General features: G+C 42.6%; 1 protein-coding gene across 2 annotated transcripts in view; it reads left to right on the plus strand.

Moving 5' to 3' along the window:
• The window catches only part of SPIRE1 (spire type actin nucleation factor 1), a 193,183-nt gene that overhangs the window by 118,815 nt on the left and 55,179 nt on the right, over positions 1–19,189 (plus strand). For both annotated transcript variants that reach the window (XM_069731015.1, XM_069731016.1), the window contains exon 4: positions 15,622–15,747. In XM_069731015.1, coding sequence (XP_069587116.1) covers positions 15,622–15,747 — 126 coding nt within the window. The remainder of the gene's footprint in view (positions 1–15,621; positions 15,748–19,189) is intronic.

A 19,189-nucleotide genomic window follows, 5' to 3' on the forward strand; every position in this document is an offset into this window, starting at 1 on the left:
GCGGTGCCTTATGGGATTTGGGGATAGCGTCTGGAAGTCCCAACTGGCGAATATATATATATATATATATATATATATATATATATATATATATATATATATATATATATATATATATATATACATATATATATATATATACATATATATATATATATATATATATATATACATATATATACATATATATATATATATATTTGTATTTTGCTCTTTTAGACACACAAATGTACAATAATGAGGTGAGGAATATAACCAAAATCTAATTATACAAAAAGTCTCCCCCCATTAAAATATAACTCCTATTTATCACAATTAAAATAAAATACCACACTTGTTCCTGGAATATACAAATAACCTTAGCCTGAATTATTTTGGTTATTCACTATTCTACCAGGCAAACTACAGGACTGAGTATTTCAGGATACAGGTGTTGTGAACAGGTGATTCAGAATCACAATGGACCTAGTGGTTAAGAGCACACAAAGTGACCTGATAGTTACTAACATAGAACGAGCTCTGAGACGTGGGAACTCTGCTGACCGCAATCCCTAATCCTATCATACCACACTAGAGGTAGCCGTGGATTGCGCCTAACGCTCCCTATGCAACTCGGCACAGCCTGAGAAACTAGCTAGCCCTGAAGATAGAAAAATAAGCCTACCTTACATAGTAACATAGTAACATAGTTAGTAAGGCCGAAAAAAGACATTTGTCCATCCAGTTCAGCCTATATTCCATCATAATAAATCCTCAGATCTACGTCCTTCTACAGAACCTAATAATTGTATGATACAATATTGTTCTGCTCCAGGAAGATATCCAGGCCTCTCTTGAACCCCTCGACTGAGTTCGCCATCACCACCTCCTCAGGCAAGCAATTCCAGATTCTCACTGCCCTAACAGTAAAGAATCCTCTTCTATGTTGGTGGAAAAACCTTCTCTCCTCCAGACGCAAAGAATGCCCCCTTGTGCCCGTGACCTTCCTTGGTATAAACAGATCCTCAGCGAGATATTTGTATTGTCCCCTTATATACTTATACATGGTTATTAGATCGCCCCTCAGTCGTCTTTTTTCTAGACTAAATAATCCTAATTTCGCTAATCTATCTGGGTATTGTAGTTCTCCCATCCCCTTTATTAATTTTGTTGCCCTCCTTTGTACTCTCTCTAGTTCCATTATATCCTTCATGAGCACCGGTGCCCAAAACTGGACACAGTACTCCATGTGCGGTCTAACTAGGGATTTGTACAGAGGCAGTATAATGCTCTCATCATGTGTATCCAGACCTCTTTTAATGCACCCCATGATCAAACGCTTTGGAAAAATCGAGATATACCACGTCCAATGACTCACCGTGGTCCAGCCTATAGCTTACCTCTTCATAAAAACTGATTAGATTGGTTTGACAGGAGCGATTTCTCATAAACCCATGCTGATATGGAGTTAAACAGTTATTCTCATTGAGATAATCCAGAATAACATCCCTCAGAAACCCTTCAAATATTTTACCAACAATAGAGGTTAGACTTACTGGCCTATAATTTCCAGGTTCACTTTTAGAGCCCTTTTTGAATATTGGCACCACATTTGCTATGCGCCAGTCCTGCGGAACAGATCCTGTCGCTATAGAGTCCCTAAAAATAAGAAATAATGGTTTATCTATTACATTACTTAGTTCCCTTAGTACTCGTGGGTGTATGCCATCCGGACCCGGAGATTTATCTATTTTAATCTTATTTAGCCGATTTCGCACCTCTTCTTGGGTTAGATTGGTGACCCTTAATATAGGGTTTTCATTGTTTCTTGGGATTTCACCTAGCATTTCATTTTCCACCGTGAATACCGTGGAGAAGAAGGTGTTTAATATGTTAGCTTTTTCCTCGTCATCTACAACCATTCTTTCCTCACTATTTTTTAAGGGGCCTACATTTTCAGTTTTTATTCTTTTACTATTGATATAGTTGAAGAACAGTTTGGGATTAGTTTTACTCTCCTTAGCAATGTGCTTCTCTGTTTCCTTTTTGGCAGCTTTAATTAGTTTTTTAGATAAAGTATTTTTCTCCCTATAGTTTTTTAGAGCTTCAATGGTGCCATCCTGCTTTAGTAGTGCAAATGCTTTCTTTTTACTGTTAATTGCCTGTCTTACTTCTTTGTTTAGCCACATTGGGTTTTTCCTATTTCTAGTCCTTTTATTCCCACAAGGTATAAACCGCTTACACTGCCTATTTAGGATGTTCTTAAACATTTCCCATTTATTATCTGTATTCTTATTTCTGAGGATATTGTCCCAGTCTACCAGATTAAGGGCATCTCTAAGCTGGTCAAGCTTTGCCTTCCTAAAGTTCAGTGTTTTTGTGACTCCCTGACAAGTCCCCCTAGTGAAAGACATGTGAAACTGTACAATATTGTGGTCGCTATTTCCTAGATGCCCAACCACCTGCAGATTTGTTATTCTGTCTACCTTGCCTCAGAGAAATTCCCCAAAGGAAAAGGCAGCCCCCCACATATAATGACTGTGAGTTAAGATGAAAATACAAACACAGAGATGAAATAGATTTTAGCAAAGCGAGGCCCGACTTACTGAACAGACCGAGGATAGGAAAGATAGCTTTGCGGTCAGCACAAAAACCTACAAACAACCACGCAGAGGGGCAAAAAGACCCTCCGCACCGACTAACGGTACGGAGGTGCTCCCTCTGCGTCTCAGAGCTTCCAGCAAGCAAGAAAAACCAATATAGCAAGCTGGACAGAAAATATAGCAACCAAAAGTAACACAAGCAAAACTTAGCTTATGTAGGGCAGACAGGCCACAAGAACAATCCAGGAGAAAGCAAGACCAATACTGGAACATTGACTGGAGGCCAGGAACAAAGAACTAGGTGGAGTTAAATAGAGCAGCACCTAACGACTTAACCTCGTCACCTGAGGAAGGAAACTCAGAAGCCGCAGCCCCACTCACATCCACCAGAGGAAGCTCATAGACAGAACCAGCCGAAGTACCACTCATGACCACAGGAGGGAGCTTGACCACAGAATTCACAACAGTACCCCCCCCTCCCTTGAGGAGGGGTCACCGAACCCTCACCAGAGCCCCCAGGCCGACCAGGATGAGCCAAATGAAAGGCACGAACCAGATCGGCAGCATGAACATCAGAGGCAAAGACCCAGGAATTATCTTCCTGACCATAACCCTTCCACTTAACCAGGTACTGGAGTTTCCGTCTCGAAATACGAGAATCCAAAATCTTCTCCACTATATACTCCAACTCCCCCTCAACCAAAACCGGAGCAGGAGGATCAACGGATGGAACCACAGGTGCCACGTATCTCCGCAACAATTACCTATGGAATACGTTATGGATGGAAAAAGAAGCTGGAAGGGTCAAACGAAAAGACACCGGATTAAGAACCTCAGAAATCCTATACGGACCAATGAAACGAGGCTTAAACTTAGGAGAGGAAACTTTCATGGGAATATAACGAGATGACAACCAAACCAAATCCCCAACACGAAGTCGGGGACCCACACAGCGCCTGCGGTTAGCGAAACGTTGAGCCTTCTCCTGAGACAATGTCAGATTGTCCACCACATGAGTCCAAATCTGCTGCAACCTATCCACCACAGTTTCCACACCAGGACAGTCAGAAGACTCAACCTGCCCTGAAGAGAAACGAGGATGGAAACCAGAATTGCAGAAAAACGGCGAAACCAAAGTAGCCGAGCTGGCCCGATTATTAAGGGCGAACTCAGCCAAAGGCAAAAAGGACACCCAATCATCCTGATCGGCAGAAACAAAACATCTCATATGTTTCCAAGGTCTGATTGGTTCGTTCAGTCTGGCCATTTGTCTGAGGATGTAAAGCCGAGGAAAAAGACAAATTAATGCCCATCCTAGCACAAAAGGCTCGCCAAAACCTCGAAACAAACTGGGAACCTCTGTCAGAAACGATGTTCTCCGGAATGCCATGTAAACGAACCACATGCTGGAAGAACAATGGCACCAAATCAGAGGAGGAAGGCAATTTAGACAAGGGTACCAAATGGACCATCTTAGAGAAGCGATCACAAACAACCCAAATGACCGACATTTTTTGAGAGACGGGGAGATCCGAAATAAAATCCATAAAGATATGTGTCCAGGGCCTCTTCGGGACTGGCAAGGGCAAAAGCAACCCACTGGCACGAGAACAGCAGGGCTTAGCCCGAGCACAAATCCCACAGGACTGCACAAACGAACGCACATCCCGCGACAGAGACTGCCACCAAAAGGATCTAGCCACCAAATCTCTGGTACCAAAGATTCCAGGATGACCAGCCAACACCGAACAATGAACCTCAGAGATAACTCTACTCGTCCATTTATCAGGGACAAACAGTTTCTCCGCTGGGCAACGGTCAGGTCTATTAGCCTGAAATTTTTGCAGCACCCGCCGCAAATCAGGGGAGATGGCAGACAAAATTACCCCCTCTTTGAGAATACCCGCCGGCTCAGACAAACCCAGAGAGTCGGGCACAAAACTCCTAGACAGGGCATCTGCCTTCACATTTAGAGCCCGGAAGGTACGAAACCACAAAGTCAAAACGGGAGAAAAACAGCTACCAACGAGCCTGTCTAGGATTCAACCGTTTAGCAGACTCGACGAGATAAGTCAAGTTCTTGTGATCAGTCAAGACCACCACGCGATGCTTAGCTCCTTCAAGCCAATGACGCCACTCCTCGAATGCCCACTTCATGGCCAACAACTCTCGATTGCCAACATCATAATTACGCTCAGCAGGCGAAAACTTCCTGGAAAAGAAGGCGCATGGTTTCATCACCGAGCCATCAGAACTTCTTTGCGACAAAACAGCCCCTGCTCCAATCTCAGAAGCATCAACCTCAACCTGGAACGGGAGCGAAACATCTGGTTGGCACAACACAGGGGCAGAAGAAAAACTACGCTTCAACTCTTGAAAAGCTTCCACAGCAGCAGAAGACCAATTGACCACATCAGCACCCTTCTTGGTTAACTCAGTCAACGGTTTAGCAATACTAGAAAAATTATTGATGAAGCGACGATAAAAATTAGCAAAGCCCAGGAACTTTTGCAGACTCTTCAGAGATGTTGGCTGAGTCCAATCATAAATGGCCTGAACTTTAACAGGGTCCATCTCGATAGTAGAAGGGGAAAAAATGAACCCCAAAAATGAAACCTTCTGAACACCAAAGAGACACTTTGACCCCTTCACAAACAAAGAATTCGCACGCAGAACCTGGAACACCATTCTGACCTGCTTCACGTGAGACTCCCAATCATCCGAGAAGACCAAAATATCATCCAAGTATACAATCAGGAATTTATCCAGGTACTCTCGGAAGATGTCATGCATAAAGGACTGAAACACTGATGGAGCATTAGAAAGCCCGAATGGCATAACCAGGTACTCAAAATGGCCCTCGGGCGTATTAAATGCTGTCTTCCATTCATCGCCCTGTTTAATACGCACAAGATTATACGCACCACGAAGATCTATCTTGGTGAACCAACTAGCCCCCTTAATCTGAGCAAACAAATCAGACAGCAGCGGCAAGGGGTACTGAAATTTGACCGTGATTTTATTTAGAAGGCGGTAATCAATACAAGGTCTCAGCGAACCATCCTTCTTGGCCACAAAAAAGAACCCTGCTCCCAATGGTGACGACGACGGGCGAATATGACCCTTCTCCAAGGATTCCTTTACGTAACTCCGCATAGCGGCGTGTTCAGGCACAGACAAATTAAACAGTCGACCTTTAGGAAACTTACTACCAGGAATCAAATCGATAGCACAATCACAATCCCTATGCGGAGGTAGGGCACTGGACTTGGGCTCATCAAATACATCCCGGTAATCCGACAAGAACTCTGGGACCTCAGAAGGGGTGGATGATGAAATAGACAGAAAAGGAACATCACCATTTACACCCTGACAACCCCAGCTGGACACAGACATTGATTTCCAATCCAATACTGGGTTATGGACTTGTAGCCATGGCAACCCCAACACGACCACATCATGCAGATTATGCAACACCAAAAAGCGAATATCCTCCTGATGCGCAGGAGCCATGCACATGGTCAGCTGGGTCCAGTACTGAGGCTTATTCTTGGCCAAAGGCGTAGCATCAATTCCTCTCAATGGAATAGGATACTGCAAGGGCTCCAAGAAAAACCCACAGCGCCTAGCATACTCCAAGTCCATCAAATTCAGGGCAGCGCCTGAATCCACAAATGCCATGACAGAATAGGATGACAAAGAGCAGATCAAAGTAACGGACAAAAGAAATTTCGACTGTACCGTACCAATGGTGGCAGACGTATCGAACCGCTTAGTGCGCTTAGGACAATCGGAGATAGCATGAGTGGAATCACCACAGTAAAAACACAGCCCATTCTGACGTCTGTGTTCTTGCCGTTCAGCTCTGGTCAAAGTCCTATCGCACTGCATAGGCTCAGGCCCATGCTCAGATAATACCGCCAAATGGTGCACAGTTTTACGCTCACGCAAGCGTCGACCGATCTGAATGGCCAAAGACATAGACTCATTCAGACCAGCAGGCATAGGAAATCCCACCATGACATCCTTAAGGGCTTCAGAGAGACCTTTTCTGAAAATTGCTGCCAGCGCACATTCATTCCATTGAGTGAGCACAGACCACTTCCTAAACTTCTGACAATATATCTCTACCTCATCTTGACCCTGACACAGAGCCAGCAAGATTTTCTTTGCATGATCCACTGAATTAGGTCCATCATAAAGCAATCCGAGCGCCAGAAAAAACGCATCAATATTACATAATGCAGGATCTCCTGGCGCAAGGGAAAATGCCCAGTCTTGAGGGTCGCCACATAATAAAGAAATAATGATCTTAACTTGTTGAACTGGGTCACCAGAGGAGCGGGGTTTCAAAGCCAGAAACAGTTTACAATTATTCTTAAAACTCAGAAACTTAGCTCTATCTCCAGAAAACAAATCACGAATAGGAATTCTTGGCTCTTACGTAGAATTCTGAACCACAAAGTCTTGAATATTTTGTACTCTTGCAGTGAGATGATCAACACAAGAAGACAGATCTTTAATGTCCATCACTACACCTGTGTCCTAAACCACCCAAATGTCTAGGGGAAAAGAAAGACAAAACACAGTACAGAGAAAAAAAAATGGTCTCAGAACTTCTCTTTTCCCTCTATTGAGAAGCATTAGTACTTTGGGCCTCCAGTACTGTTGTGAACAGGTGATTCAAAATCACAATGGACCTAGTGGTTAAGAGCACACAAAGTGACCTGATAGTTACTAACATAGAACGAGCTCTGAGACGTGGGAACTCTGCTGACCGCAATCCCTAATCCTATCATACCACACTAGAGGTAGCCGTGGATTGCGCCTAACGCTCCCTATGCAACTCGGCACAGCCTGAGAAACTAGCTAGCCCTGAAGATAGAAAAATAAGCCTACCTTGCCTCAGAGAAATTCCCCAAAGGAAAAGGCAGCCCCCCACATATAATGACTGTGAGTTAAGATGAAAATACAAACACAGAGATGAAATAGATTTTAGCAAAGCGAGGCCTGACTTACTGAACAGACCGAGGATAGGAAAGATAGCTTTGCGGTCAGCACAAAAACCTACAAACAACCACGCAGAGGGGCAAAAAGACCCTCCGCACCGACTAACGGTACAGAGGTGCTCCCTCTGCGTCTCAGAGCTTCCAGCAAGCAAGAAAAACCAATATAGCAAGCTGGACAGAAAATATAGCAACCAAAAGTAACACAAGCAAAACTTAGCTTATGCAGGGCAGACAGGCCACAAGAACGATCCAGGAGAAAGCAAGACCAATACTGGAACATTGACTGGAGGCCAGGAACAAAGAACTAGGTGGAGTTAAATAGAGCAGCACCTAACGACTTAAAGGGACACTGTCACCTGAATTTGGAGGGAACAATCTTCAGCCATGGAGGCGGGGTTTTGGGGTTTTTGATTCACCCTTTCCTTACCCGCTGGCTGCATGCAGGCTGCAATATTGGATTGAAGTTCATTCTCTGTCCTCCGTAAAACATGCCTGCACAAGACAATCTTGCCTTGCGCAGGCGTGTACTATGGAGGACAGAGAATGAACTTCAATCCAATATTGCAGCCAGCGGATAAGCAAAGGGTGAATCAAACACCCGAAAACCCCGCCTCCATGGCTGAAGATTGTTCCCTCCAAATCCAGGTGACAGTGTCCCTTTAACCTCGTCACCTGAGGAAGGAAACTCAGAAGCCGCAGCCCCACTCGCATCCACCAGAGGAAGCTCATAGACAGAACCAGCCGAAGTACCACTCATGACCACAGGAGGGAGCTTGACCACAGAATTCACAACAACAGGGCAAAGGATTACCTGATACTTTCACTAAGAAATGTCCTGCCTGACCATGGAGGTTGGTACCCTAATAAAGCATGCAAGATTTGGCGCCACCGCCCACCCTTGTCTAGAGGACCCTAGGATGCCCTGTACTCACAAACTGTCATCCCCTGTAAAATGTACTTACAGAATGTAGAATACTGGCGTGAATGTGGCAAGAACTGGTGGGCGACACGTTATGTACCCAAATTATCTGGGTGATCAGGTGGCTGCTATACACAGTCGCTCACACACCATTTGTACTGATGGAAACGAAATTCTCAAACACACAAATACAGCAGACAAATAAAATGTTTGCAAATGTAATTGTAATGTACACAGGAAGGCTTGAGGCCACGAAAAAATATTTTGGCTGGACATAGTACTACATGGTACAGAGACTGTCATCTATGTAAACCCACCTTTGTCAGAAAATGGCTTAAAGTGAAATGTTCATAGTTACGCAAGTAGAAATCCAAATCATTAACATTCCTTAGAGACTTACATCCAACAAGCTCACAGAAGAACATTAGCCCTGGTAAAACTTGGCTTCCGCAGGCTTTTGTTAGCCCTCAGCTTGACAGAAGCCACCTATTTAAACGTCCTTGGTCATTCTGTCAACAGAGGCAAAACCTTGTGCACTCATTTTCTTAATAGAAACACAGTGAATTCTCGCCAACAAAATCTATTAACCCTCTGTGTAACCAGCGGCCTGACCTTTTACGTTTGGAATACAACATGATAATGACACGAAACGCACATCTGCATATTATATATTGCAAAGCGGAAGCTTCAGTCTTTCATTCCAGATTTATCCTACTGCAGCTTGGATTACGGTTATTTTGTTCTCAAGGTTCTAACAATCAAACTGCAAAACACAGTAAGCGAAGGCAAAAATGTCCTCATACAAAGCAGTTACATGAATCACTCATTGTATAAGTGGGAGTCACCCCAAAATAAAACCTAGGAGCGGCAGGGCATTTTATTTCACTCCCTTTTATGCCCAATCTAGAGCATATTTTCATTTGCCTAATGGTTCTTGAATGCTTCCGCTGCCCAGGAATAACTTTTTAAACATGAGTATTTAAAGAAAACCCGTCAGCAGAATTTTGCCAAGGAGACTACAAACATTGTCATGTTGCCACTGTTACATTGATTGAAATGATTACCGGGGTGAAGAAATCAGTCTTGTGGTTCTTGTGTAATTAGTGTTAGAAGTTGTTGGTGTTGTGGTTTTATATAAATATGTAAAAATTGTGTGCATTTGATATATGCACACACACACACACACACACACACACACACACACACACACACACACACACACACACACACACACACACTAAGTATGCCTTTTTTAGATGGCAGAAATATAATTTTTAGTTTGTGTTCTGTCTTTTAGGGTTATGGTGTCAAAACAGATATGCACACTGTTAAATACACAAGTAAAATATTTGTATACATATGTTTAGTAATTTAAAGTAGAAAATTAAAAAAATGCTTTGTGTAGTAGTAAAAGTTATCTGGTTGTCCCTTTTTATTGTATTTTTTCCAGTTATGTTCGTATCTGAAATTAAAAGCAAAGACCCATAAAGAGGAATTAAAGTCCCCCCAAAAATTCATGAATGACCGTAATACAGTAAAAAAAGCACAGCTGTATTTACCTGCGCATGTCACAGAACTAATGCATTCTCAGTTTTTCCACAAACCCATAAACCGTAATAAAGATGGCGACAACATAGGTACAAAACACTGATGAGAAAACCACTCACAAGTTCACAACCTACCAATTCATGGAGGGGGGATTTTCTTAGTATTAAAACTGTACATTAAAACTGCACATTAAAAAGGCCTGTGTAGGGCGCTGGTCACACACAGTGTCTGGATTACAGACTATTAGTGACTACCATGCTATTAGATTAGGTGGGCTTCCCAGCACAATATTGGTGCACCCCATGAGGACAGATATCCTAGTTTACAAGATTGAAGTAGTAAAGTTATCGGGATGTCTTTTTTTTTATTCTATTTTTTTTCAATTATGTTCATATCTGTACTAAAGTCTTCTTTTGGTGACCTCATGAGCATTTCCTTCCCATTCCACAGCATACAGTGAGTAGCGCAAGCAGTACTATTATTTTGTCATTATAATGACAAAAGGAGCAATGGAACCTCTACTGACTCCAGTGTTATCCACTGGGATCCTTTGGGATCAATAGTACGAAGGGTCTAACACCAAATTGTGTCTACCAGCCTGAACAAGAGACACCACAGAGATTTGCACTTGGCCTCACTTGCAAATGAATAAGATGGCAATGTAGTTCCAATCAGAGCCACAACCAGATGAACATAGCCGAGGTGCGCGTACTCCGGCATCATGCTCCTTATGTCAGCAGCTCGTGGTGGTGCGAAACACCTACAGATCTGACATTTAAGGACTAGTAGTATCTTTAGGATGGGCTATTGGTATATTTGTATTTTGGGTAAACCTTTGTAATTTTAGATATTTAGTTTTAAATCTAAACTGGTCACTGGTTGGTAAATAAGTAATAAGATAAGTATCTTTTGGGAAAAAAATAAAATGAAGGCGCTAGGAATCCTTCCACTTATATCCTGGACTGTCCTGAGGGTATTGTTAGTAGAGTTGTTAGTAGAGTTGGCATTTCGCAAGAACAGCAGATCAACTTCTACAGATAAATGTGTTGCACAGAGGAGCTCTTGTCTGTTTCTGTTAATGTGTTCAGTAGTGGGTACACTCATCAGTAAAATGGTATAATGGGTAAACAATCACACAAAGATACCATTATTACAGCAGGCTTCTATTTCTTTCCATAAATTTTAGGTCTTCTCTGGGTTTCTTGACCAGTTTTCTCATCCTCTGAATCAAGAAAGCTGGAATTTCACGTGACAAAAAGGAGAGGTCTGAAGAAAGATATCACAAGGTCAAGAGCATCTGTGTTGAATGGGATCACAAGTCGCTGTGAACACTGAGCTTCAGACGGTCCCGATCTCGTCCTTCTGCTTTTATAGCTGACGCTCTCACGTGTGCTTGCTGCTTGAGCGCTGCGCAACTTTTGTAGAAGGAAAAGTAAAATTTCTTAAAAAGATGAAAAATGTATAACCTCTTCTAAGCTAACTTTGGCCTTGGACCATGATGACAGACAAGTCTGGAGATGCTGTGGGTCAGTTTGGCCATTAAGTCTACATAGGCTGCTCAAAGTAGCAGGAGCAAAGTACGATCTGGAATTGTCACATTTATAATGGGCTGTACCACTGGTTTTATGACAAAAACAATGCAATTCCTAAAAGCACCAGAACGATAGTATGCGGTTATTGGGACACCTGTGGTTGTACATTTGGCTTGTAGCCCAAGGTCGTGCAAACAGCTGATGATTTGTGTAGAGTCGACAATCACTGTTTGATCACTGTTTCATGCCTTATGTTTGGTTTGTGACTTCTAATTTCAGCACGGAATGGATCAATCGTGTTGCCTTTTCTCCCAAGTGCCCCAGGAACTATTTTTAATACAACGCCATTCCACATGTTACTCATGCTACTGTGAGAAACCTGTGAGGCCTAGACGTGCTACCATGGACTCCAGCATCTCGAAACTTGTTCCCCATCGAGCACATCCAAGACTTCATTGAACAGCAATTGTAAAGGGAGCAGCCAGCATAAGGCTTGATAAAGACTTAGATGCGTGTCGAAACATTGTTGTTTTTACGTTTCATGTAATAAACGACATGTTCATTTCGAAATCATTTTTACATTGGAATGCTGCTGTTCCTTTCAACTCATTTGTCCTGATCAAGGATGGTGGACTCGGGCCTTATACTGCAAGCATCATTTCATTACAGGGAATCTGTCAAGGTCCCCCATGCCCTCTAATCTAGCAGCAATCAACTATCTGTGATAAAACTCCCTCCTTAACCATCGCGTGACCGGAAGCTACCTTCTAAACTTCCGGACATGCGCAGTGTGCGCCTCTGAAGTCGGGAAGCATACACCTAGCGCACTGTGCATGACTGGAACCATCTTCTGAACTTACGGACACGCGCAGTGAAGCCAGGAAGCATACACCCGGCTTCAGAGAAGAAGCGATGCTTCCGGAATGAGGAGTGCACCTGCACAGATTGGCATGAGCTGGTGATGAGGCCGACTCGTGCAAATTATGTCATCACGCCCACAGGGTGCAGCATGAGAAGTGTCTTGACGATGGGAATGGATACTGGGACAATGGGGGATATAAATATTATCACTAAATGGGGGATTACGGGGAAAGAAGTGACATAAGCAACGTCAAAGTATTTGTTATTTTAATATATAGACAGCATTATATTTATAATTATATTTATAATCTATTGGCTCGTGGTTATATTTAGACCAGTATTTCTTTCAATCCTATTTTTTAGATTACAAAGCAAAGAGAGTGTGAGTTTTCAATCTGTCAGGTTTAATGTATCTGCACTTCTCAGCACAAATCATTTGGCACTTGAGTGTGTGTGTATATGTATGTATGTATATATATGTATATATATATATATGTGTGTATATATATATATATATTAATACCCCCTTCCAAAAGTTATCAATTTATTCTAATACAACATATGGAGAAATCAGAAGGGATGCAATGAAAAAGTTATCAATTTATTCTAATACAACATATGGAGAAATCAGAAGGGATGCAATGAAATTAATACCGTGGCATGTAACTTATGTAACTTATTCGGAGGGAAAGGTGGCGTGTATTTTGGAAATACTATGGATATAAGAAGAAAAACTGGCACACTACCAATGTATAATATTTCAGGGGTGCAAACTAGTGGTAATAACGTTAACTGAAAACTAAAAGAACAAGAAAACCACCATGGGGAATACACACCACTGCTGAATGTTGTATAAAAAGGTAAACTTTTATTGACAAACCACATAAAAACAATTAAAAACAATAGCAATCAAACCCCCCCTACATATGTATGCCCCGCAAATACACAGGTATATGGAGATGTGTAACATATAAATATACCAACACAATCCTGGTAATGCACATCAAAGAAATAACAATAACCAAACACCTAAATTGTAATGATCCCTAGACACCCCTGATGAGAAGAAATCCTGGAACCAGGAAAATGCAAAGCAGATATGCAATAATATGCAGAGATCAAAAGGGAGAATGGTACAAGAGTTGTGGTTGCTATACGCCAGCCGGTAAGAGTGCCAAAATGAACAATCTGTCTGTACCCACAGGGAAAAATGCCCCTGAAATGACCGCAGCAATGTAGCCATGGGCTGCGCATAAAAATTGAACCATATAAATAGCAGCTGACATGTGCAGGGTAGAACAAGGCGTTCAACTTCAAAAATGAAAAGCCATTCTCCCTTTTGATCTCTGCATATTATTGCATATCTGCTTTGCATTTTCCTGGTTCCAGGATTTCTTCTATCTTCATCCATATACCTGTGTATTTGCGGGGCATACATATGTGGGGGGGGGGGTTGATTGCTATTGTTTTTAATAGTTTTTATGCGGTTTGTCAATAAAAGTTTACCTTTTTATACATCATTCCGCAGTGGTGTGCATTCCCCATGGTGGTTTTCTTGTTCTTTTTGGTTTTATTTTGGAAATACTGGGGCAGGCATACCATTGGTGCAATATAAGTAGCCACAGGGGCCCGAGAGGTAACGGTCCCACTTTCACCTACATATCGGGTCAAATTGTGCTCTATGATGAGCTATAGAACCTCAAAGGGCTGCTATATTGTATTTGCACAAGGGCCCTCTCCTGTCTGTGCCGCTCCCCGTGAAGTAGGTACCGTACATTAGATCCCCCATTGATAGGCATTACAGTGATACAATGGGTGGGTTTTTTTTTGGATTGGGCTGAGATTGGAAATTATAATGAACTGTGAGAAGTGAATGAAACTAATCTCCTATGTGATGAAATCAGTTCATGATCAATGCAGTTATTATGAAAACCTTATTCTGTGTAGCCGACTCTTTTTCCTTTCAGCAATGAAACGTTCTGATCAGGAGAGGCTTTCTATTCTGAATCGTGAAGTCCATTTGTCCTTGACCAATTCTAACATTTTTTACATTAAAATATACAAAGCCAATCATTCTGTGGTGTTTCAGAGTAATATTTTTAAAGGCAATGTATTATCTGAAAATTAACTTATTTTTTTTAAATTAAGTCATTGTGTTACAGGTATTTCTAAAAATTAATGGTCCTTTTTTTTTTCTTTTTCCCCCAATATCATCATCTGTTTTAAAACCAGTAATAATAATCTTGAAGTTTTCTGATTGGTCACTTGGGCTATTTTAGTCTTGTACTTCCTGTCCTGTAAGAAACCATTTTCAGCAGTCTCATTATCATCACAGACAGGATTACAATACAGGTTTATCCACCCAAGATAACATAGCATCCACCAATCCCAATAGGCAATGTCTCAGCTTCCCCTCCCCTCGATACATACTTCAAAACAAAAGGGGTCTGAGTCTGATCATTGCAGCTAATGTGCATATGGATTTCCAGAAACAGGAAATATGAGAATAGGATACCCCCAGTGGCAAGTGTGACTATGGCCAGATTTCTAATTTATATTTTTAATGCAAATTGTGATATGGGAAAACAATTTTAACGAATGCATGCAACAAAAGCACCTGATGTAAAGGATAGGTGATTTCCTGATGACACATTCCCTATTTTTATATATGGATCCATCAATACATCTCTTGTTAGAACTCTACATCTTGCTGCTCCTGTTATTCCTCTTGGAAATGTATGACTAAATTGACAACTGAGGGTTAACAGTACCCTTGTCAATATGATGTGTTGACTTTATCCAATGTGTGTTTACAGAGAGCCCCAGAGGAAGTGGAAACGTTCCGTCATACATTTCCAGGTGGAACACCAGAGGATCAGCGAAACATAAGAAAAGATGCTCCATCATTTTTCCATCATAAATAAAAGCACTTAGTAAAACAGACGTGTCAGGACAGATATGTTTATAAATAATAAGATTTATTTTTCTAATTATGCCTGGCCATTTGTGAAAAACCATTGGACAATTACAGAAGTGTGTGTTCTATGTGAGAAGGTGCCAGTTTGTGTTACATGACGATTTGCTCTATCTATGTATATATATATATTATTTAGAATGCACAATACATTATTAAAGCTGTGTAATAACCATGTGTTAATTTCTCCTAACAGCTGTGTGCCTCCCATCTGCCAACGCCGTCAGAAACCCCCAATCACTACCAGGCAGTATGCCGGGCGCTGTATGCGGAAACCATGGAGCTACACATGTTCCTGTCAAAAATTAAAAGTGCAAAAGAGGTGAGCAATCCTGGAATGCAGACAGATAATTCAGTTGTGACGTGTAATAGTATAGCGTAATAAGAAGCGATTCTGGGATTTGTGACCATTACATTTAATAGCAATAGTTAAAACATCCAATATTGCGCACATGGGTATTAAGTGATTTTTTTTTCCCCCCTCCAACCCTATTTTCTAGGTAGGGAGGTGGTTAACTGTTGGCAAATATCTACGCTATGAATGAAGCTTGATTTAGTTTTGTTTCCAGCAATGCATCACTTATTCGGCTACTTTCTTCAGTTTTGATAAAATCCCTTCTTTATCTGATGCAGATTTCCAAGGTCTCTGAATGCTGAGCACTGTATAATCCTGCCCACACCACTGATTGGCAGCTTTATGTGTACACTGTGCATAGGCAGAAAGCTGCCAACCAGTAGTGGGGTCTGGGTTATAAGGAACTCATGACTATGGAGGAACACATGGCAGCTGGTTTTCTAGTCCTCTAGTGATAAAAATAACTTTTTTTTTATCAGCAGGAGATTATGAAAACTACAGCAAGAAGCCAATAAGTGACTTATCACCAAATTCAGGGTGTCTTTCTCTACATTTCCCTGCTCTCGGGTTAAGTGGTGAGATCCCTTTCAGTAGGTTTGCAGCCCCCATATGTGATAGAAACCCTCTTGTATCTCACCTCTCATCACTCCTATAGCTAACTTTTTTTTTCTTGTAAGTGTAAAACAATATTTTGCTTGGATGAAAATAATAATTAAAAAAACAACAATCATCCTATAATCTTAAGACTTGGGTTGTAAATGGTCAATTTAGAAGGCTGTGTAAAATGGAGGGCTCCTGGAAGAAAGGATTTTGTTACATCTAGTGTGAGAGATCCAGGGATTCACATTTCACCATCTGTAGGACCCGCGTTTCCACTACTGTATAGGGGTGACCTGATCGCCGTACTCTCTTGTGATACAGCCAATGAATGGAGGTGGTTGTGCGTGTCTGCATCTCTCCATTCACGCCTATGAGATTAAGCCTTTCCCACTATTTCCATAACTCTTAGGGCTTGTTCAGACTCATTTTTGCCACATTGTTTTCAAGGGTTAAAAATCTTTGTCCTTTACGGTACCAGCAAAGTGAATGAGATTTCTGAAACCTTATGCACATGTTGCTTATTTTTTCCTCGCAGATTTGAACCATGAAATCTACAGCATGTCAATATTTTCAGTGTTTTTCACCCATTCAAGTAAATAGGAAGAAATGCAGATAAAAACGCATCAAATGCAAACTAAAAAATGTGCATGTTTTATGCAGCTTTTTTCCTGCGAACACTCTAGTTTTTGATGCAGAAAAATGTACTGCAAATGCTCAATGTGTGCACATAGCCTTATAGAAGTGAACAGACAGTGCTGTAGGATCGCCGTTCTATCCTTTTAGACGTGGCAGGTTCGGGCAGACAGGCAAATTCTGAAAAACATCTGATAATTCACATCTTTTCCCAACCTTTTCTTCTTCCATTAAAGGTTATCAATCCCTGCAGGTGTTGCGCTTGTCGAACAGCCGGTGACAAGCAGCCACTGGGACTCGAACATATTTTTCGAGCACGCTGAAGACACTCGGCACATGAACATGCTCGGATAAAGGTACCTTCACACATAACGATATCGTTAACGATATCGTTGCTTTTTGTGACGTAGCAACGATATCGTTAAAGAAATCGTTATGTGTGACAGCGACCAACGATCAGGCCCCTGCTGGGAGATCGTTGGTCGCTGAGGAAAGTCCAGAACTTTATTTCGTCGCTGGATCACCCGCTGACATCGCTGGATCCGCGCTTAGTAACCCGATGTTTACCCTGGTTACCAGCGTAAACGTTAAAAAAACAAACACTACATACTTACCTTCAGCTGTCTGTCCCCGGCGCTGTGCTTCTCTGCACTCCTCCTGCATCCTGTGTCAGCGCCGGCCAGCCGGAAAGCACAGCGGTGACGTCACCGCTCTGCTTTCCAGCTGACAGTGCAGAGGAAAGCAGAGCGCCGGAGGACAGACAGCTGAAGGTAAGTATGTAGTGTTTGTTTTTTTAACGTTTACGCTGGTAACCATGGTAAACATCTGGTTACTAAGCGCGGCCCTGCGCTTAGTTACCCGATGTTTACCCTGGTTACCGGGGACCTCTGGATCGTTGGTTGCTGGAGAGCTGTCTGTGTGACAGCTCTCCAGCGACCAAACAGCGATGCTGCAGCGATCGACATCGTTGTCGGTATCGCTGCAGCGTCGCTTAGTGTGAAGGTACCTTAACACCTTAAGGTACCTTCACACATAACGATATCGTTAACGATATCGTTGCTTTTTGTGACGTAGCAACGATATCGTTAAGGAAATCGTTATGTGTGACAGCGACCAACGATCAGGCCCCTGCTGGGAGATCGTTGGTCGCTGAACAAAGGGTACCGTCACACTATACGATTTACCTACGATCACGACCAGCGATATGACCTGGCCGTGATCGTAGGTAAATCGTAGTGTGGTCGCTGGGGAGCTGTCACACAGACAGCTCTCCAGCGACCAACGATGCCGAGGTCCCCGGGTAACCAGGGTAAACATCGGGTTACTAAGCGCAGGACCGCGCTTAGTAACCCGATTTTTACCCTGGTTACCAGCGTAAAAAACAAACAAACAGCACATACTTACATTCTGGTGTCCGTCAGGTCCCTTGCCGTCTGCTTCCCGCACTCACTGACTGCCGGCCGTAAAGTGAAAGTGAAAGCACGTCACCGCTGTGCTCTGCTTTCACTTTACGGCCGGCAGTCACTGAGTGCGGGAAGCAGACGGCAAGGGACCTGACGGACACCAGAATGTAAGTATGTACTGTTTGTTTTTTTTTAGTTTTACGCTTGCAACCAGGGTAAACATCGGGTTACTAAGCGCGGTCCTGCGCTTAGTAACCCGATGTTTACCCTGGTTACAAGCGAACGCATCGCTAGATCGCATCGCTAGATCGGTGTGTGTGACAGCGGGAGATCCAGTGACAAAAAGTTCTAAACGATCTGCTACGACGTACGATTCTCAGCAGGATCCCTGATCGCTGCTGCGTGTCAGACACATCGATATTGTAACGATATCGCTGGAACGTCACGAATCGTACCGTCGTAGCGATCGAAATGGCAGTGTGTGACGGTACCCAAAGTCCAGAACTTTATTTCATCGCTGGATCGGCGTGTGTGACACAGATCCAGCGATGTCTTCACTGGTAACCAGGGTAAACATCGGGTAACTAAGCGCAGGGCCGCGCTTAGTAACCCGATGTTTACCCTGGTTACCAGCGTGAAAGTAAAAAAAACAAACACTACATACTTACCTACCGCTGTCTGTCCCCGGCGCTGTGCTCTGCACTCCTCCTGTAGTGGCTGTGAGTGTCGGTCAGCCGGAAAGCAGAGCGGTGACGTCACCGCTCTGCTTTCCG

This window comes from Ranitomeya imitator, chromosome 6 (genome assembly GCF_032444005.1).
Source record: "Ranitomeya imitator isolate aRanImi1 chromosome 6, aRanImi1.pri, whole genome shotgun sequence".
Taxonomy (NCBI): Eukaryota; Metazoa; Chordata; class Amphibia; order Anura; family Dendrobatidae; genus Ranitomeya; species Ranitomeya imitator.